The sequence below is a fragment of the Dermacentor albipictus genome, chromosome 5 (assembly GCF_038994185.2).
Source record: "Dermacentor albipictus isolate Rhodes 1998 colony chromosome 5, USDA_Dalb.pri_finalv2, whole genome shotgun sequence".
Taxonomy (NCBI): Eukaryota; Metazoa; Arthropoda; class Arachnida; order Ixodida; family Ixodidae; genus Dermacentor; species Dermacentor albipictus.
This window is the reverse complement of record NC_091825.1, coordinates 11,868,999-11,890,515: the sequence shown is the minus strand read 5'-3', so window position 1 is coordinate 11,890,515 and position 21,517 is coordinate 11,868,999. Positions and strand designations below refer to the sequence as shown.

Below are 21,517 nucleotides of genomic sequence, written 5' to 3'. Positions count from 1 at the left end.
GGCTTTTCAGGGGTCACAAGTTTCGAAAACGGAGAAACATTTTGGTTCCCCTGATCATAAACCACAGCCACAGGCTGCAATCCAGCTCCAACCAACATTTTGTGTCATTTGAAGAGAAGGTCATGCAGAACAGTTGCAAGCGCTGCCTTATCTGCAAAGAAGTAGCCAAGAGGCTGCTTCCACGGCGTACATATTCCTTTGGCCATGAACACAAGCGCCTTGTTTGCAAGATTCGGACCTTGTGCTGCACTGTACTCTTCAAGGCCTTCAAATCTGTCCGACACTGGATTGTACGACAGCTCCTTTGAAACATGCATTTCATCAAAAATTATGGTGCAAGCCCTGTCTTGCCGTAGAAAAGACGCTGCCCGTTCCTCGATCAAATCAAAAACTCCAGGATAAAATCCGACCCTCAATGGTACGCGTGCAAGCCACAGCTGCAGTGACCTAACAGATGGAAGTTTCAGGAGTTTCTTGCAATATCTGTAACCTTTTGGGCTGTGAAAGGATAAACCTAAAGCAAAGGTTTTGTTTTGGCTGCACCATCAACGGCCAAACCTGCTGACATTGTGCATCTTTAACTGAGCTTCAACAAAAGCAGCAACAGCTGGTGTTAAATGCTCACGCAGACTATCTACCAATTCGGCAGTGGTCTTCATGCGACGACGCTGAAGCAGCAGTCCTTGCAGCCTCTTGTTGCGGTTACGCAGCTGCCCGAGCTTGGCTCGAAGTTTCTGCAGTGGCCGCCTTTCATTGATGGGGCTGGTGAAAGATCCTGCAACGTACAGAGTCGACGGAAGAGCAATAAGTTGCTACGTCGGGTTTAGTCATAGCTGCATGTAGTCCTGTAGCATCAAAAAGCGCGCAATATTGCGAAAGCGTTGTAAAATTGCTAACCTTCATAAGAAAGAGGCGAACTGCTGAACGGAGCTCCTGGTGACAGATCAGCACTCGCTGACAGTGTTGCGGCCACCCCTGCCGTGCCAGGTTCCAGAGATGAAGCGCTTGCTTCAGTGCTTGGTCCTGCATATGTGTGGTCAGCTGCGCCCACAGAATATAAAGAACAAAATATAGTGACAGCACAGTTCTGACAGGGAAGCCAGCAACCCAACAATGCACAAATAATAACTAAGCACCACAGGCGGAATTAACACTTACACTGAACCATTATGAAGCCACTGGCGTGGGAACAAGCTTGGTTCAGCGTAGAACCAGTAGGGCTGGCACCATCTGCATCTGCACAGCGCACAGACAAGGAAGTGTAGCATATTTCTGAGCCATACCTCCTCAGGCTGTTCGAGCAGATACGAAATAACAATCACCTTCTTGGAAGAGTAGCAGCGACTGGGACGGCCGACTCTGGACGTACCCCTTGGAAACAGGTTCACCGGAGACAGCAGCTATCATAGGAAGCAGTCCAATGAGATTTCAGTCGTCACCATTTTCAAAAGACTTATGTCAGTTATGCATACAACCCTGCTCACCTGGTTCTCCAGCCCGGCGCACTGATGCCGAAGTTTCGCTCAGAGATTGTGAACAGTCCATGTCGCTGCTGCATTCGCTTGAGGTGTCTGAAATGGCAACATTATTGCGGAGAGAAAAGAGAATTCAGTACCTTTATAGTAAATAATTTCCAAAGAACTATAGCTTCCACAACATGCGGTTCACATTGTCATCACTCTAGAAAGAAAAATGCTTATCCAATGAAATAAAATTCTGTTTACCACCCTTAATCGTTAGGCACATTAGTTTGATGTCATCAGCAGCTGTGGAGCACCAGTAAATCATTTGCAATTTTCATATGCTATGTTTTTCTTTGAAGAGTGCGAAATTTGCCTATCACACAAACAACGATAGCTCGCAAATCAAGTAATGTGCCCCATATAGTTTACAGATTTATGCAGGTCAGCCCATGCGCTACGCAATGAGATGCAACAAGAATGAATTCGTAAGCAATTATCGCAAAAAATAAAAACCTGTACAAACATTGGCTTTCGCTAGCATGAATATTGAGGTAAAAGGCAACAACACAAACAATTATTAGTGCATTTCTATAATCGTTCACTGCGTGCTTTGATACATAACACATGAGCACACAATATCTCGAGAAGCTTTTCACCAAGCGTACCTTGCCCAAGTCGGCATAAGATTGCATCCTGATAAGACTGAAGGTGAAAAAAGAAGCTCTGCATACAAGAAAGCAAAGTTCTGGAGTACTAAAATTCATCAAACATTTAGGAAGGCTCACCCTTTTTTCCCCCTCACTTCTTTTGAGCTATCAAAGGAAGGACGAGAATGCCCTCTGGACACGACAGGGACCATTCATGAGACAAGGTTTCACGGTGAATATGAAAGATTCCACTCCCACTTGCTGCAAAACATGTAGAGTCGCCTGGTTTCCGTTGCTGAAGTGGCTAGCGGCATCAAACAGCCTGAACCGGGAGACTGACAGACTCACGTTAAGATCCTTTGGAGCCCTTTGCCATACCAGACTACCAAATATCCCACTTCCATTATCCTTTTTTTTACCGGAAATATCAGGCAAGAGTATTCACACCGTCAGTGTACTTTTTCCGCACCCGTGCCTAGAAATTCGTTTGAGCACCCTTCGCCTACTAAGCTTGTGCCATTAGCTTACCACAAGCACAAACCTAATTTTATGCTATGTTGGACATTTGTCACGAACCTCACATACAGTGTACAGTGCATACCGGGAGAAAAGAAGTTTCGATCCCAACGGCGGAAAAATACGCCTTGTACAATCTCGCACGGCATACAGAAAGTACACAAATAAAAGGGCTGGAGCACCCCCTTGTGTGAGCGTCTAGTTGATTCAAATACTGACAACTGTTGAATCGCTAAACTTGCATGCAAGATACGCAAAACGAATATTATATATATATATATATATATATATATATATATATATATATATATATATATATATATATATATATACACACACACACACGACATGTATATAATTATATGTGCTCACGTGAAAGCGATACTTCCATTTTCGTTTTCGCTTAGCAGGGTGCAGGTAAAAATTTACTGTAACTTTTAAAGCCACAAGACAGACACATAATTCGTTTTGGAAAAGACGCTAGACTGTTTACGGTTACGACAAAAAGGAAAAATTTCATTTTTTCGCAAAACCTGATATTTCAAGAGCGGCGAATGCCTTAAAAGTTTGATAACAAAAATTACCGGCAATGCTTGCTCGAGTAGGCAAAGCATCGTGTCGCAGCCTTCCTGACGGCAGATACACAGATGGTTCGAAGTGCCTCGAGCAAATCCTGAGTTCTCGTAGCTGCGACGGCGCCTTCTTCTCCAGGCTGACGTTGCGGCAGAACTGCGCCCACGCTCGGCACCTGGACGTGACACAACATGCACGTTAGATACAACTGCGCCAAAAGGAATACGCATACTCGAAACGCCAATGCGTCATTATTCCTGTCACTGCTAACTGCAGTAAATTATACTTGCATTACATCTGAACTATGGTAGTAAATGCTCGCGCCAAGCTCTCTGCGCCCCAGAGTGCGGTAACGCTCATCCTCATGCCACGCGGCTAGCTGCTTTTCTAAGCTCAACGAGTGACGAGAGTGAAGTGCGTTTAAAATTACCCTGACAGTCATGTATATGTAGGACAGCAATACCAAGGCAGGCAATAACTCCTGCTGAGCGAATCTAGTTAAAGCCTCCTCAAAGCCGCGCACATACACGAGGCTGAGTTTCGATACTCCCAGTTGCGAGGGGATCCTCAAATTGGCTTCATGGTTTTGCAAAACTAAACAGTGTCGTACTCAGAGCTGTCAGGTAGCAAACTTTGTTCTAAATGGGCCTGCCGGTCAGTAGCGTGCACGTGGTTGCTCCTGAGAGCCGGATGTGAAGTTCACGTTAGTGATAGTCAGCTGCATGAAACTCACTATAAATTAGAAAAATGTGGGCCTCTTTCGCACACCTCAGCACTGAAAGTGTGTGCCCTGTAGTGAAGTACATAAATATCCCCGAAAACATGAAGCCAAGTACGCACGAACGGGTTACAGCTATGAAACACGAGCGAACAGCCCGGCGAAAGCATATAGAAGCTATCGCGCATACCTAGAGCAGACGACACTGTCAAGAGCTCACCTGTGAAAGTCCAGCGTGAATCGGTGTAGCGTGACACCAATGGTACTATCCACGCTGTCGCAGTGTACCACGGAGCATCGTTTCTTCACATGCCGCAAGCTCATCTTGAAATGAAACGCTAAGCGCTTCAAAAGAAGAGCGCGAAGCGTGCAAAGACGGAAAAAGACTTCGCACTGGCCGCACGCCGAAGGAAACGACAAAACCGAGAAAACTGCCGCAGCGGTGCAGCGGGCTGCAAATCTTACCGAACGGTGACAAAGAAGCGACGTGCAAGGACGACGAAAACTTCGCAAAAGGAGCATTTTGAGACCGGCGAGCTAAATTTATACGCTTTACCAGGCGCGCCATCGCAGACAGCTGGCGATAAGAAATCGCTTCGTAAGCTCCCGCCACTGTGGCCGGGTTAGCCGGGTATCGAAACAAGGCCTGCAAAGACGCGCTGTAATGCATCGCACACTCATGATTAGGGGGCAGGTGAAGAGTGTTGCAAAAATACAAAATTTGCCAGGTTTTAATAAAATGACTTACCTCTTTCATAAAACAAGGCGCTAATATATTTTTTCTTTTCTATTGGCAGATTACATTCCAATTTTGTAGCTTTATCATTTCTTTATATGAGTGTTTTGCCCCCCATCCACTGGTTGTGCTCCAGTCGCGCTAAACCACTTTTCGGCCCAGCCTTCGCCACCACTTTAAATCCGCCTTGGGCGCGCTTCTTCCCAGCTTATCACATACGGCGGCCCAGCTGTGCTGGCCCTTGCCAGTCACCTTGTCAATGGAATAAAGCAATTCCCTTTGCGTACTTTCCCTGCAACCACCTGGTTCCTGCCTGCCTGGAAGAACACCACAGCAACCACTGTCTATTGGATGCCAGATCAACTGAGGCGCCGCAACATGACAGGAACGCTGTCAAATAAGTGCCGTAGAAAGGGGCAGATGTTGCCGAGGCCCGCTTTAACCCACGAGAAGGCGTTCTCACTAAAAGGTTTGCAATGTAGTGCGTTTAGATCTTATACTGTGACATGTAGTGAAATCTTTCAATTCAGCGAACTACTGTTTCAACTGAGGTGGCCGACCAGTGGACAGTTATTCAAATTTTTTAACCTTGCGATGTTCATAAACCATAGGAATTCAGTATGCTTAAATATTGGACCACGAAGCCCTTTGCATGTGTAAGGTTAGCTATGATGGCTGTGCTTTGTCAATGAACGGAACTTTCTGTATGTTTAGTTTAGCTGTGCTGTTTATCACTGAAGTAAAACCACAGTGCATGGCGCAGCTACTATAGTTTCTGCTGTAGAGCGTAGGGTCGGGGGTTCATAATGGCTGGTGCCTAATCTTCCCAATAATCACGAATCTGAAATAATTTGCCAGGAAGTAATTTTCCAGAAGTAGCCAAAAAGGCTTGTCAATATGGTGCTGCATGCAAATGTACTTGCAAGCTACTTGGCCAATCGGTATTTTGTCTATGTCATGGCATCGGTACCAATAAATGTATGCACAAAATCTGCATTCTCTGGCAACACGAACAGAGATAGACTTCTCTCAAACACTTCAGTAACCATGGGTTAGTACGCAAGAGTCATTGTCTGCCACTTTTCGCGCTCCAGTGTAGACATTAAGGGTAGAGTCAGCACAATTTAAAACTGCTTGACGACAGATTGTAACCTCATAAAAAGAAAATAACGAAGAGTGTGTTGCTATTTAACACAAATGAGCAGTTGCATCGATTCCCACAGATGTGTACGAGATCAACATAATTCTTTGAAGTGAAGATTTCTTAGTGAACCTGCGTGCACCTCTCTTACCGAAGGTGGCTGCTGCTTGTGCGTTCTCGCTGAATGGCTCGTACTTGTCTGTGGGACGGCGCATCCATGTGGGCGGTCACATCTGTGCCTCTTAGGAGTGGCTGGGTGTCCTCAAACAAATAGTGCAGAAAGCCAGCTTGCCTCTTTCAATCCCTATAACGCTGGTTGTATTCACAGGTGCATTGCATTCTTTGCCAGCATGCCACCTAAATTCACTTTGCACTCACATTGACTAAAATAGTACAAACACGTGTTATAGCACTCGAGCTTTATGCATATTTATGGAACGCTTCGCTGTATACATATACATTCCAGCTGCATTTATAAAAATGTTTTTGAATTTTCTTCTTGCTCTTTACTTGCAGCTCTCTTGGGCAGTGATATATGGGCAGCGATGTGGACGACGAAGACCAGAAAAAAAGGATGAATGTTTTAAAACACCTAGCACAGAAACCGGGCAAAGCGTGAAGGAAGTGAGTGTTTATGCCGCAAGCTTTTTTGCCGACTGTGGTACTTTCGGTAAATAAAAATAATTTCAGAAATTCAGAAAGAAAACTTATTTTATGCCAAACAACACATGGCTGTGTATGTGCAGGCCTAATAGGCTTAGGCCATGAGCTCCAACAGCCCGATAAGCCAACAGGCCGATAAGCCAACAGGCCGATAAGCCAACAGGCCGATAAGCCCACAGCCGATACGCCAACAGGCCGACACGCAAACTAGCCGATAGGCCAACAGGCCGATATGCCATAGGCGGATGAGCCAACAGGCCGACAAGCCGATATGCCAGATTTCCGCATAGCCAACAGACATGGTCTTGCTGGAATTTTTGACTGGTTATTATGTGGTCGTGAACCGAAGTGCACTGACAATGTGCTTGCAAGGAGGCTTTGACCCAATGTGCCCCCCAACCCCCAAATACACACTTCTACACCCATGATACCTTGCATTTCGAGCACCTATGCCTCGCTTCGCAATTGGCAAGCGACAGTTTGCATATCTATGCTGCACATTGTCTCTGACGACCAAAATGGCTGACGTTCATAACGCACGCAGAGGCAACCATACTTGCTCTGACAGGTTGCCTTAACATTCCTGCGGCATGAGTTAGCGGTAAAACCTTCAGTTTTGTCTTCCTGGTTGCTGGCTGGACAATGTATTGAAAAGTGTTATTACATGAAAATATGAGGAAAATATCAAGAACAATCCAAGTAAAACTGGAAGGAGCGAGGACTACACTGCGCAGAAAATGCTGCCATGCACAATATAAAAAAATGTGCCCTGAAGAAATAATGTAGCTTCATACAGCCGCAATAATTACTGCTCCTGCCTGCAAAGGCTTCTTTTCATTGTATACAACTAGATGTGACCTAATATAACGAGAGTTGAATGTATAATTATGTGGACACGCGCGACTTACACGCTGAAACCACAGGCACCATCTTTGACGCCCAATAGGGAAAACAGTGGGTGGTGGTGCCTTCTACGGCGACTATAAAAAAACTTGTGTGGTCCACTGAAGGTGACAATATTGTCACGTGGTGGTGACGTTGAATAACAGTAGCAATACTGTGAACGACAAAACTAACTTTTACTGGGCGAAGCTGTGCCCACAAAACAGGCTACACTTACAGCACAACAATAGCGGCGAACACGCTCGGCGATCGTCGAAAATCTGATCAGCCGGTCAAGCTCATCGGCTTTGATACAACAGTCATCGAATGTTCCAGAAAAATTGTTGGGACCCGCATGCCTTCTACAAGGTTCTACACCATTCGCGTCAAGCGATGAAATCAGATAACAGAAGGTTCGGCGACAACAGACAGCGGATAGAAACATCGATAACTTTCCAGAAACTTCGGATACATGCAGGCGAGTCCCACGCTGTGCGATATTTGTTAGGCGGCAAAACGTGTCGCCCTCGAAAGACAAGTACACGTGTCAATACCCCCCTCTTAAAGAAGCATCGACCCGATGCTGCAAACAAACCAAAGTAAAAAATAAGCACTCGTAGCAAAGAAAACAACAAAATAAGGAAGTTCGTCAGCGTCCATGAAAGGGTTTAAGGCGCACCACGTGGACCACTTCAGATCGTGCGCGGCACCGCTGTGAATGCGAAATGCCGTCTGGCACGACCTCATAGTGCAGTGCGCCAGTACGTCGGATGACCTTGCAGGGTCCGAAATAGCGTCGCAGTAGTTTCTCACCGAGTCCTCGTCGGCGTATCGAGGTCCATACCCAAACACGGCCGCCGGGCTGGTACTCGACGAAGCGTCGTCGGAGGTTGTAATGTTGGCTGTCGGTCTTCTGCTGGTTCTTGATCCGCAGGCGGGCGAGCTGTCGGGCTTCTTCGGCGCGCTGGAGATAGGTAGCCACGTCAAGGTTCTCCTCGTCAGTGACGTGCTGCAGCATGGCGTCAAGCGTCGTCGTCGGGTTCCTGCCGTAAACCAGCTTGAACGGCGTGATCTGTGTTGTTTCTTGCACCGCCGTGTTGTAAGCGAATGTTACGTACGGCAGGATGGCATCCCAGGTCTTGTGCTCGACGTCGACGTACATCGCTAGCATGTCGGCAAGGGTCTTATTCAGCCGCTCCCTAAGACCATTCATCTGCGGGTGGTAGGCCATTGTCCTCCTGTGCCTTGTGTGACTGTAGTTCAGAATGGTTTGAATGAGCTCCGCTGTAAAGGCCGTTCCTCTGTCGGTGATGAGGACTTCTGGGGCTCCATGTCGCAGCAGGATGTTTTCGACAAAGAATTTCGCCACTTCGGCTGCGCTACCTTTCGGCATTGCTTTAGTTTCAGCGAAGCGGGTGAGATAGTCCGTCGCCACGACGATCCACTTATTTCCGGTTGTTGACGTCGGAAAGGGTCCCAGCAAGTCCATCCCGATCTGCTGGAATGGTCGGCAAGGAGGCTCGATTGGCTGTAGTAATCCGGCTGGCCTTGTCGGCGGTGTCTTGCGTCGCTGACAGTCTCGGCATGTTTTGAGATAACGGGCGACGTCGGCGGTCAGGTGCGGCCAATAATACTTTTCTTGTATCCTCGATAGTGTCCGGGAATATCCGAGGTGTCCAGCGGTCGGATCGTCTTGTAGGGCGTGCAATACTTCTGGACGAAGTCCTGACGGGACAACAAGAAGGTAGTTGGCGCGGACTGGTGAGAAGTTCTTCTTCACGAGTAGATTGTTTTGAAGCGTGAAGGAAGATAATCCGCGCTTAAATGCCCTGGGGACCACGTCGGTGTGCCCTTCCAAATATTCGACGAGGCCTTTTAGCTCCGGGTCTGCCTGTTGCTGGTCAGTGAAGTCTTCCGCGCTTATCATTAAAAGGAAGGCGTCGTCATTCTCGTCGTCTTGCGGCGTCGGGTCAATGGGGGCGCGTGATCCTTTATATTCGCTAGGATCCTTTATATTCGCTAGCCAACACAGCGCGTGATGGTCACTGACGACTTTGAATGGCCTGCCATAAAGATAAGGGCGAAATTTAGCTGTAGCCCAAACGATGGCGAGGCATTCATGTTCGGTCGTAGTATAGTTGCCTTCCGCTTTTGACAGCGACCGGCTAGCGTAAGCTATCACCTGTTCGACTCCGTTTCTCCTCTGGACTAGAACGGCACCGAGGCCTAGGCTACTGGCGTCAGTATGGATTTCTGTATCGGCGTACTCGTCGAAGTGCGCAAGTACCGGCGGCGACTGCATGCGTCGTTTGAGTTCTTCAAATGCATCGGCCTGCGGCGTTTCCCACTTGAACTCAACATCACATTTAGTTAGACGTGTCAACGGCTCGGCGATGCGTGAAAAGTCCTTGACAAAGCGCCTGTAGTAGGCACACATGCCAAGGAATCTACGCACTGCCTTCTTGTTGATGGATTGCGGGAACTGTGCGATTGCAGCTGTCTTTTGCGGGTCTGGACGGACACCAGATTTGCTGATTACGTGGCCTAGGAACAGAAGCTCATCGTAAGTGAAGCGCCATTTTTCCGGCTTCAGAGTAAGCTCTGACGACTTGATGGCTTCTAGTACTGTCGGAAGCCGCTTGAGGTGATCGTCGAAATTTCCGGTGAAGACGACGACGTCATCCAAGGAAACGAGACAGGTCTGTCACTTCAATCCTGCTAATAGCGTGTCCATGACGCGCTGGAACGTTGCAGGCGCCGAGCACAGTCCGAATGGCATAACGTTGAACTCGTAGAGGCCGTCTGGCGTGATGAAGGCGGTCTTTTCGCGATCCCTTTCCTCGACTTCTATTTGTCAGTAGCCAGACTTGAGGTCCATCGACGAGAAGTATTTAGCATTGCAGAGGCGATCCAATGCGTCGTCTATCCGTGGGAGGGGGTATACGTCTTTCTTCGTGATTTGGTTCAATCGACGATATTCGACGCAGAAACGTAGGATTCCGTCCTTTTTCTTCACTAAAACAACTGGAGACGCCCACGGGCTTTTCGACGGCTGGATGATATCGTCGCGCAGCATTTCGTCGACTTGGTGTCTTATAGCTTCGCGTTCTCGCGTCCAAACTCGGTAAGGGCTCTGGGGGAGTGGTCGAACGCACTCTTCGGTTATTATGCGATGCTTTGCGACTGGTGTTTGTCGAATCCTCGATGACGTCGAAAAGCAGTCTTTGTATCGTCGAAGGAGACTTCTGAGCTGTTGCCGCTTAATCACGGGGACACTTGGATTTATGTCAAAGTCTGGCTCGGGAACTACGGTCGTCGGGGTAGATGCGACAGAATCCGAGAGGACAAACGCATCGCTGGTTTCCTGAATTTCCTCGATGTATGCGATCGTCGTGCCTTTGATGTGCTTGAACTCCTGGCTGATGTTTGTCAGCAGCACCTTCGTGTTTCCTCCGTGCAGTCGAGCGATCCCTCTTGCGACGCAAATTTCACGGTCCAGCAGTAGACGTCTGTAGCCTTCGATGACGCCTTCTACGTCAGGGGGTGTTTCGGTGCCGACCGATATGACAATGCTGGAGCGAGGCGGGATGCTCACTTGATCTTCGAGCACACTCAAGGCGTGGCCTCTACGAGGGCTCTCCGGCGGTATCGCTTGATCTTCCGACAGCGTTATTGATTTAGACTTCAGGTCGATGATTGCGCCGTGTTGGTTCAGGAAGTCCATGCCGAGAATTACGTCTCGTGAACACTGTTGGAGGATAACGAAGGTGGCAGGATAAGTCCGGTCATGAACTGTAACTCTTGCCGTGCAGATTCCAGTTGACGTAATGAGGTGTCCTGCAGCGGTTCGAATTTGAGGGCCTTCCCATGCAGTTTTAACTTTCTTCAAATAAGCGGCGATATGTCCACTCATTACGGAGTAATCAGCCCCTGTATCCACTAAGGCGGTAACTGCGTGGCCATCGAGAAACACGTCGAGTTCAGTGGTTCATTGTCTGGCATTGCAATTAGGTTGCGTCGGGTTGAACTGAAGCCGGAACGTCGCTTCGTCAAATCGTCTTTAGTCGGTGTAGTCTTGGCTACCTGACTTTGTCGGGACGGCGGCATGTCGTTATTATGTCGTCGAGATGGTCTCTTCGTCGTCTTCGTCGGCGGCGGAGGATCTTCGTCAGTTCGACGAACAGCAACCGCACCTCCATCGGTTGCTGCCGATGGAGGTGCGGCCCCGGGCTGGGCCAGTGTATGGTCGGCGCTGCGGCGACAGATAGCGGCCTGGTGACGGTGAACGGGACGGTCGCCGAGGGCTCCACTGAGTAGCGGGGATGTAGTCGGCGATGTCGCGAGGGCGTTCACCTTCCCGAGGACGCAGTGCGTCGACGGCGAACCCTCGCAATCCCAGGTCGCGGTATGGGCATCGGCGGTACACATGGCCGGCTTCGCCGCAGTGGTAGCAGAGTGGGCGGTGGTCGGGGGCTTGACAAATGTCCGTCTTCCTCGCGTAGCTGCGCTGGGCGATGGGTGGGCGTGCTGGCGGCGGCGGCGGTGGACGACGGAATTGCGGCGTTGCAGGGCCCTGGCGCGGTCGCGGAGGGGGACCTTGACGGCGTGCGACAGCTGCGTAAGTAATCGCTTCTGGCTGGGGCTGCGGTACTTGTGGTTGCACCTCAGGAACTCCAAGCGATCGGTGCACCTCTTCTTTCACGATGTCGGCGATAGAGGCCACTTGAGGCTGCGACGATGGCAAGACCTTGCGCAGTTCTTCGCGCACAATGGCCCTGATGGTCTCGCACAGATCGTCCGTGGCCAGTGATTGAATTCCGGCGTAGCTTGTCGGCTTGATGCGTCGGTCGCATTGCCGATTCCGCAATTCCAGTGTCTTCTCGATGCTCGTCGCCTCACGAAGAAACTCGTCGACGGTCTTCGGTGGGCTTCTTACCATTCCAGCGAAAAGTTCCTCCTTTACACCACGCATCAGTAGACGTACTTTCTTCTCCTCGGACATTTCTGGGTCGGCGTGGCGGAATAGGCGGCTCATTTCTTCTGTAAAAATCGCGGTGGTCTCATTTGGTAGTTGGACCCGGGTTTCTAATAGCGCTTGGGCTCGTTCTCGGCGTACGACGCTTGCGAATGTCTGCAGGAAGCCGCTTCGGAACATCTCCCAGGTCGTTAAGGTAGCTTCTCGGTTCTGGAACCACGTCCTGGCAGCGTCTTCCAATGTGAAGAAGACATGTCGCAGTTTGTCGTCGCTATTCCAGTTGTTAAAAGCAGTGACCCTCTCGTGTGTCTCAAGCCAGCTTTCCGGGTCCTCGAACGTTGAACCACGGAACGTCGGAGGCTCCCTGGGCTGCTGCAGCACTTAGGGGGATGCTGGGGCTGCCATTGGGGTGGACTTGGTGGCGATCTTCCTGGTCATCTCAGGCAAACGTCTGTGCTCCGGGGGCAGTTGTTGAAGACGGCGGCTTGGTCGATGGTCCGGGACTACGTTGGTGTTGTGTTTGCATTCCGGGCTTGGATCACGGCTTGTCGAGGGCGTCCGGTACATGAACCAAAAGCACCTCCACCAGATGTCACGTGGTGGTGACGTTGAATAACACAATAGCAATACTGTGAACGACAAAACTAACTTTTATTGGGCGAACCTGTGCCCACAAAACAGGCTACACTTATAGCACAACGATAGCGGCGAACACGCTCGGCGATCGTCGAAAATCTGATCAGCCGGCCAAGCGCATCGGCTTTTATACAAGAGTCATCGAATGTTCCAGACTAATTGCTGGGACCCGCATGCCTTCTACAAGGTTCTACACCATTCGCGTCAAGCGATGAAATCAGATAACAGAAGGTTCGGCGACAACAGACAGCGGATAGAAGCATCGATAACTTTCCAGAAACTTCGGATACATGTAGGCGAGTCCCACGCTGTGCGATAACATTTTTTAGGCGGCAAAACGTGTCGCCTGCGAAAGACAAGTACTCGTGTCAATATGCGGGAGGGCTTCTCGGAAGCACTAACCTTGCTCCAAAAATAAGCACAATCTGGCCACTGTAATGGACAGCATGTAATAAATGGTTAATCCAGGAAAATGTTCCTCAATGACACACAATAAAAAAGTGATGCAAATGCCACGCACTGTGGGAATCGATGTAAGCGAAGCTTTCTGTGGTGCTTGCTTAGATTGACGATAATTAGCGGTGATGTTGACGGTGACTGTTTAATTTCTTCAACGTTTTGTCGAACACAAGAGTGGTGGGTTGATGTTAAACGTGACATTGCGTGCACCACTGCTGTTTGCGTGCTACAGAAAACACAAAGGCAGAGGTGCTTGCTTGAGGCGTTGTTCTGCGCCATATTTCATACCTCACAGAGCGTTGAACATTGTCATTCCCTCACATGGCACATCGTATCGTGACAGAAGCATTAAACTTTGATTATGGGGCTGTACGTGCCAAAACCACAATTGAATTGTGAGGGAGGCCGTGGTGGCACACTCCGGAATAATTTTGGCACCGTGGTGGTCTTTACCATGTCCCTAAATCAAAGTTCACGAGCGCTTTTTTCATTTGGCCCCCGTCAAAATGTGGCTGCCTTGGTCAAATCCGCCACCTCGAGCAATACCATATCCGCTAAGCTATCGCGGCGGGCACAGAAGGGTTGATTTGACGTGTGGCCGTTACCGTTTTGTCACCTAGACACTGCGCTGCATTTTAATTCATGCGGCTCTGCTTCTGCACGCCATGCGTAAGTTGTCCGCTTGACATATTTTCATGGTTTAATTTTTCAAAAATAAAGAAAAACACCGTACGGTACCTTGAACTTAATTATATCGACCGTTTCCTTGTCTTCTGACGTCACCTTTTCCCTATCACCCCTCTGTATTTGTATAGGAACTGCGAGCGGAGAGAGGAAAAGCTGTTATTATTCAGTTTTAGCTTAGCGTACGTTATACCATTGCATCCGCTATATTATAGCCGTTCTTTAGTGCGCATGCGCAGAACACTCAAGAAACCATAGCGTATAGCGTATGCACGCTATTTCTCGGATGTAGCGTTTGCATCCTTGCGTGGTTTGCGTAGCTTGTGTGAAACATCGCTGCGGTCCCGGCTGCCTGCTTCGAATTGAATTTGGCGTTGCTTTTGTACTTCGTAGTAAATAAATGTGTAAACAGGTTTCGTTGAGTCTCAGGCTGCTTCCACGACAGAGTATTATGAATAACCTTGCGGAGTTTTCTAGATCGCTTCTCGTTTCAATCGAATCCAAGCATAACGAAAGAAACATTGGAGATGTCAGGGCCACCTATCGCGGCAGTCTTGAGATAGCCGCAAGGACGGCATATGGCCTCTGATATCCGATGATTTCGCCGAGCAACTCAAGCTGTAACAAACATGCGCTAATTAGTGTACGCTATACTATAGCGTATAGATTACGCTATAGTTGCGTACGCTATCTAACTGTCTTCAATCATTTCGCGACTGCATCAGTTTTACCCATTTCCTGCCCCCGCTCCCCCATCCTCTCTTCCATTCTACCTATGTTCCACCTCAACTTGTACGTCGGCAGAATGGTTAGCGCTTGCAGGGGGTCACTGATAATTACAGCTATGGCGACGACCCGGGAGCTCCAGAGAGCACTGTGCACATTCGACGCGGTGTTGTCCAAACGAGTTCCTCGCGTCTCTATTTTTCTCTGCTAGGTTTCTTCCATGCATAAACACGCTCTGAACCACCCCCGACGCGGTGTGCCGGACAGCAGCAGGCACAGCATCCACAACAGAAGCAGCAGCAGTGGGAAATTCGGAAGAAAATGGAAAGAGAGCTTCGCTTCAAAAGAACTAGAATCATGGCGCATGCATCAAGCCACTCGTCAAAGATATGTGCCATGCAAGTTTCGACGCAGGTAGTCGCGCTCTTTTATTGTCATTTATCAGAAATCGCACTAGCCCAGCTTTCTGCGATAGGTTCTGCTCTGGTTGGCGCCTACTTTTCGCGCCGTTAAAGATAATGTAGGGTGTTTTTTTAACTGTATGAAGTATTTTTAAAAACAGCGATGGCAGATAGCCCAACCCCAATCTTTGGACAGGAATTACTCGAAGAGGTGGACGTTACTTGAACAAGACATTGAAATATGTATTACGTAACAAAATTCACTGGTTAACGTTTTGATTATTCGCTTTATGGCACATAATGCAATTTAAGAATTATCGCCGGTGACGTCGAAAGGCTTGAATGAGTTCTCAGGATTTACATGAGACTCGGGATATTAAATCTCGAAGTTGGCGATGAAATACATTGATTGATGTCCCGGTAAATTTTTTGTTTGAATAAATAAAACGACGTTTAATGAAAATGAGTGAATTAACAGGTACATTATTGTAAGTTTGATGGCGCATATCTCAAAACAGGTGCCGTTCTCAGAGTTTGCTGAAAGTAGGTATGCCTAGCAATCTAGCAGGCTAATATTTGTAAATTGCCGTAAAATGCCAAATTAAAATTTAATTTGCGAAACTTTGCTTATGATTCAATTGCGCATGCAGATTTTCGTACGAGTAACTTCTGCCTCTTTGAGTTAATCAATTCAATGATTACAACGATAGGAAAGGTGATTTCTTAAAATTCTCTATAGCAGAAAAGAACACCCTCCTGTGTGTAGCAAATCATCGACAGTGTAAGGCCATGAACACTCGCCGCGGGAACGAGAGCGGGCCACCTTGAGCGCGACGTTGGGCGTGGGAAAGCCGACGTCCGAGCAGTTGACCTCGTCCTGCCCCGGGGCAGCCAGCAGGCCGCAGCACTCAGCGACGCCGTACAAGTTGCGCAAGTTGCGCAGGTTGGGGAACACCGCGAGCGCCTCGCGCATCAGCGGCTCGGTCACCGAACAGCCCGCGATGCATAGCTTGCGCACGGACTCGAGCCGGACGCGTGACCTCTGCATTTCCTGCATGAGCCGGTGGATGCGAGACGGGAAGCCGAACAGCGACGAGACCTGCGCGCAAGCAATCCGTCAAGTCAGGGCGCCGTCGCTGCTGCTTCGGGCTACGTCGTCACCTACCTAGAACGAGATTCGTGATGATCTAAAACCCAATGCAAATTATTGTTCGCCTCACATTTTCGCAGCACCATGACATTCTGACATGTCCCTTGCATTTCGTGAGCAGCAGCAGTAGGAGCTCTTCCGGTCACGCCTAGGAAGCATAGGCCAAATGTAGGCTTCCGGTTCAGGTCGCACGCTTTCTTCAATCTAATAATTCGCACCATGCAACATTTATGCAACCATGGCTTGATCCGCTTAACGCTGAGGGTTATGTCTGACTACTAAAGAGCGGTATGTTCTTATGTCTGCAAGAGAACAGAGGAAGAGAGCCGGTTAACTTTGGATGTAAATATTCTTGAAAGACAAAAAAATACTCTAGAAAAGTGGACAAGACGTAACTGTTAGAACACACTATAACCAGCACTATTAAGCAGTCGTCTAACAATGGAAGAGCTTCAAAAACGAGTGTGCAATTGCAGTGGTGGGGATATTTGTTGATTTTCGCAAAACTACCACAACATGAAGGTGCTGCAAACGACCTGGTACATGCCCATCCGCAAAAGTGGCCCGTTGTCGAATGTAATAAAAGTGTTCTTTAGGAAAAGCTCAAGTAAAATTAGATTGGTCACCGGGCATACCGGTAGCACATACAAACAAATATCACCCTTTAAGCAATGTAATAGATAGTGCAAGTCTAAAAAGAACGCAACGTCAGGCACATATTAATTCGTCACATCAGCGAAAACTTTCAACTAACAACCGATCATTCAGATATAGAACGCGCACACCACCTTGGACGCCATTCGCCTGATAGTGTCCGTCCTTTGATCGTAAAATTTAACTCATTTAAAGTCAAACAGCCCATTTTATCGGAAGGAAATAAATTTAAGGACACAACATACAGCGTTGGTGAAGATTTCTCACCTTCAGTCCGGCATACCCGAAAGCATCTAGTAACCTTCGCCAAAACAAAATCTACAGCATTTAAGTTGTGCTACAGAACATTGTTCATTGGTTCAAAGCGTTAGGTATTTGATGAATCCTCCCAGACAGTAAAAGAACAAACGTAGCAATCACCACGATGTCAATTATCCTCAAACACACCCCAATCAGCACCGCAAACTACCCTATATCTTTCCGTAATTTTTACGAGCATTCGCAGCTTCATTTCAAAACGTGAACTCGTGCGTAATTTTGTTCCATCCTCCAGCAGCAACTTACTCGTATCAACAGAAACATGGCCTAATAGTGACGTCACTGATCACGAGATCCTCGCTGACTTGCCAAATTTTCAAGTTTTCCGCAAGGACCGCGATGGCAGAAAGGGAGGAGGAGTGCTCATAGGGGTTAGCCAGGAACTACCACCCACTTTGGTTAATCGTTCATCCGATCTCGAGATACTATCGATAAAATGTCAAGCTACACCACAATCCGTTTTACTTGGCGTGTGCTACAGACCCCCGCAAAGAATCCCTGATTTCCCTGGCAAGCTTAATTCCGTATTAAGTGAACTTTCAACCTAGCGCCCTAATACGCATATTATCTTGTTTAGGGACTTCAATTTTCCTAACATTGATTGGCCTAACTGTTGACGGAGGATGCCAAAGCGAGGCAATCCAGTTTATAAATGTTTGTCTTAATTTTAACCTTACTCAAATCATATCCAAACCAACCTGCGTAACCCAAGATTGTGATAGCATTTTAGACTTAATACTAACCAGTATTCCTGAAACCATAAAATCCATCTCATACTTGCCAGAAATAAGTGACCACAAAGTAGTTCAGATGCGTTAAGAGGCAAAGCCGGCAATATCATTACTAATATGGATGAGATAGTACAAGTGGCTGAGGAGTTCTATAGAGCTTTATACAGTACCAGTGGCACCCACGACGATAATGGAAGAGAAAATAGTCTAGAGGAATTCGAAATCCCACAAGTAACGCCAGAAGAAGTAAAGAAAGCCTTGGGAGATATGCAAAGGGGGAAGGCAGCTGGGGAGGATGAGGTAACAGCAGATTTGTTGAAGGATGGTGGGCAGATTCTTCTAGAGAAACTGGCCACCCTGTATACGCAATGCCTCATAACGTCGAGCGCACCGGAATCTAGGAAAAACGCTAACATAATCCTAATCCATAAGAAAGGGGACGCCAAAGACTTATAGACCGATCAGCTTACAGTCCGTTGCCTACAAACTATTTACTAAGGTAATCGCAAATAGAATCAGGAACACCTTAGACTTCTGTCAAGCAAAGGACCAGGCAGGATTCCGTAAAGGCTACGCAACAATAGATCATATTCACACTATCAATCAGGTGATATGGAAATGTGCGGAATATAACCAACCCTTATATATAGCTTTCATTGATTACGAGAAAGCAGTTGATTCTGTCGAAACCTCAGCAGTCATGGAGGCATTACGGAATCAGGGTGTAGACGAGCCGTATGTTAACCCTTTGAGGGTCGAATTATTTTGAAGAAAACTTTCCCGGGTGGTCAAATTATTTTATTGCAGATATTGAATGTACAAGATGTATAAAGTCGGGAATAAATAGTAAAAAAAAATTAGGGAACAGTATTTTGGTGTCGGCATCACTCAGAACTGCAATATGTTCAATAGTATTTTAGAGTGTGGTACTCCTTGAAACACGAGTCTCCGCGCAGCCGCAGAGCGAGAATACTTCATGAGCGGTGGTGATAAACGAGCTAAGAGCCGTGCCAATCAAGATAGAAATCAACTTTCGCCGCCCCTGCGATAGCGTGCCGACAAAGATAAAAATCACGTTTCGCGCGCCTCCGTTGCGGCGGAACCGAAACCGCGAAAGCGCGTTGCCGCTGAGAGCGAGAATACCCCGCGAGCGGCGGTTATAAACAAGCTAAGAGCAGCGCCAATCAAGATAGAAATCAACTTCCACAGCATTTGCAAGAGAGTGCCGACAAAGAGAAAAATGACGTTTCGCGCGCCTCCGTTGCGATCACGCGGCGAAACCGAAACCGCAAAAGGGGTGTGGCCGCAGTCTGCGCGACGCGCTGAAGCTTGAAGTCAGTTCTGTTTATCTCCCCAAGAAGGTAGCACAAATTTCAGACGCTTCTTGTAAGACCTAAGAGGTGGCAGCACCTCCCAGTAAGCGTGCATCGTCATTATGGCGCGAAATTTCAAACGGAGGGTCGAAACCGTACCCGTACGGCTAAGACTTTGCGGGACAGAAAACCGCCGCCGTACATGTACGGCGAAAACCGTCAAAGGGTTAATATACTGAAAGATATCTATAGCGGCTCCACAGGCACCGTAGTCCTCCATAAAGAAAGCAACAAAATCCCAATAAAGAAAGGCATCAGGCAGGGAGATACGATCTCTCCAAGGCTATTCACAGCTTGTTTACAGGAGGTATTCAGAGACCTGGATTGGGAAGAAATGGGGATAAAAGGTAATGGAGAATACCTCAGTAACTTGCGATTCGCTGATATTGCCTTGCTTAGTAACTCAGGGGACCAACTGCAATGCATGCTCACTGACCTGGAGAGGCGAAGCAGAAGAGTGGGTCTAAAAATTATTCTGCAGAAAAATAAAGTAATGTTTAACAGTCTCGGAAGAGAACAACAGTTTACAATAGGCAGCGAGGCACTGGAATTCGTAAGGGAATACATCTATTTAGGGCAGGTAGTGACTGCGGATGCGGATCATGAGACGGAAATAATCAGAAGAATAAGAATGGGCTGGGGTGCGTTTGGCAGGCATTCTCAGATCATGAACAGCAGGTTGCCATTATCCCCCAAGAGAAAAGTGTATAATAGCTGTGTCTTACCAGTACTCACATAGGGGCAGAAACCTGGAGGCGAACGAAAAGGGTTCTACTCAAATTGAGGACGACGCAACGAGCTATGGAAAGAAGAATGATAGGTGTAACGTTAAGGGATAAGAAAATAGCAGATTGGGTGAGGGAGCAAACGCGAGTTAATGACATCTTAGTTGAAATCAAGAAAAAAAAAAGGGCGTGGGCAGGACATGCAATGAGGAGGGAAGATAACCGATGGTCATTAAGGGTTACGGACTTGATTCCAAGGGAAGGGAAGCGTAGCAGGGGGGCGGCAGAAAGTTAGGTGGGCGGATGAGATTAAGAAGTTTGCAGGGACGGCATGGTCACAATTAGTACATGACCGGGGTTGTTGGAGAAATATGGGAGAGGCCTTTGCCCTGCATTGGGCGTAACCAGGCTGATGATGATGATGATGATGATGAGGATGAAAGTAGTTCAGGCCGATTTTATAGTTACTCCACTAAAACGACAAACCACCCAATACACCATACGACTCTACGATAATGGAAATTACACCGCTATAAATAGCAAATTAAATCACCTTCCAATATTCTAACAAAATTTTCATTGTCGCTCAGTGCATGAAAACTGGATGTTATTTAAGGATAAATTAGATATATTAGTCGAAAGATTCATCGCTAAATTTAGTTTCCGTGCCTGCTCTTAAAAACCATCGTTTACTAAAACACTTAAAGGACTAGAAAACAAGAAACACCTCTTCCGCTCCGCCAACCTGTGGGATAATGAAAACGCATGGATGAAATATTATACAGCTCAAGAAACGTACCTAATCGCAATTCGCAAGGCTAAGCATTCTTTTTTCCACGCTGACTTGCCGAAATGCCGACTACCAACCCAAGAAAATTCTGGCAGGTTATAAACCCAAAGCACGCATGCACTGTGGCTCTTACAAAAGAATCAGGTGAAGTGGCCACCGACTTTGAATGTGCTAATATGTTTAACACCGCCTTTTCATCCGTATTTAGGAAAAAAACCGACATGTCACCCCGTGTACAATCTAGTGTCTTCGGAACTGTTATACCACCAATTTTCTTTGTCGTATCTGGAATTTCTGCCATAATTGACAAACTTGGACTATCTTCGTCAGCCGGGATCGATAACATTTACTCAATATTTCTAAGGAACAGTCAAAACATCTGTGCATCATTTTTGTCATTACTTTACTCACTATCATTTTCCACGGGCCAGCTTCCTGCCGATTGGAAATACGAAAAGGTAATTCCAGTCTTCAAATCAGGTATCAGAGAATCACCGCTAAACTACCGGCCCATTTCTTTAACCAGTATCCCGTACAATATCACGGAGCATGCCAT

General features: G+C 47.6%; 2 protein-coding genes across 2 annotated transcripts in view; both read right to left on the bottom strand.

Moving 5' to 3' along the window:
• Positions 1-21,517, bottom strand: part of LOC135918042 (uncharacterized) — a 567,488-nt gene that overhangs the window by 171,523 nt on the left and 374,448 nt on the right. The window contains exon 8 of the mRNA XM_065451709.1: positions 16,044-16,319. Coding sequence (XP_065307781.1) covers positions 16,044-16,319 — 276 coding nt within the window. The remainder of the gene's footprint in view (positions 1-16,043; positions 16,320-21,517) is intronic.
• LOC135918047 (uncharacterized) lies at positions 231-4,579 on the bottom strand. The gene is made up of 7 exons (XM_065451712.1): positions 4,138-4,579; positions 3,211-3,374; positions 1,485-1,571; positions 1,323-1,400; positions 1,159-1,236; positions 898-1,041; positions 231-775 (listed from the first exon to the last, which is right to left on the bottom strand). The coding sequence occupies exons 1-7, from the start codon at positions 4,437-4,439 to the stop codon at positions 546-548; spliced, it is 1,083 nt and encodes a 360-aa protein (XP_065307784.1). The 5' UTR covers positions 4,440-4,579; the 3' UTR covers positions 231-545.

Bases quoted from the DNA above. Each gene is read 5' to 3' on its own strand.
- LOC135918047 (XM_065451712.1), bottom strand. From the start codon at position 4,439: ATGCTCCTTTTGCGAAGTTTTCGTCGTCCTTGCACGTCGCTTCTTTGT. The intron at 1,401-1,484 runs GTGAGCAGGGTT...TTCCTATGATAG, and splicing joins GCGCCGGGCTGGAGAACCAG to CTGCTGTCTCCGGTGAACCT. The intron at 1,237-1,322 runs GTGATTGTTATT...TGCGCTGTGCAG, and splicing joins GCTGCTACTCTTCCAAGAAG to ATGCAGATGGTGCCAGCCCT.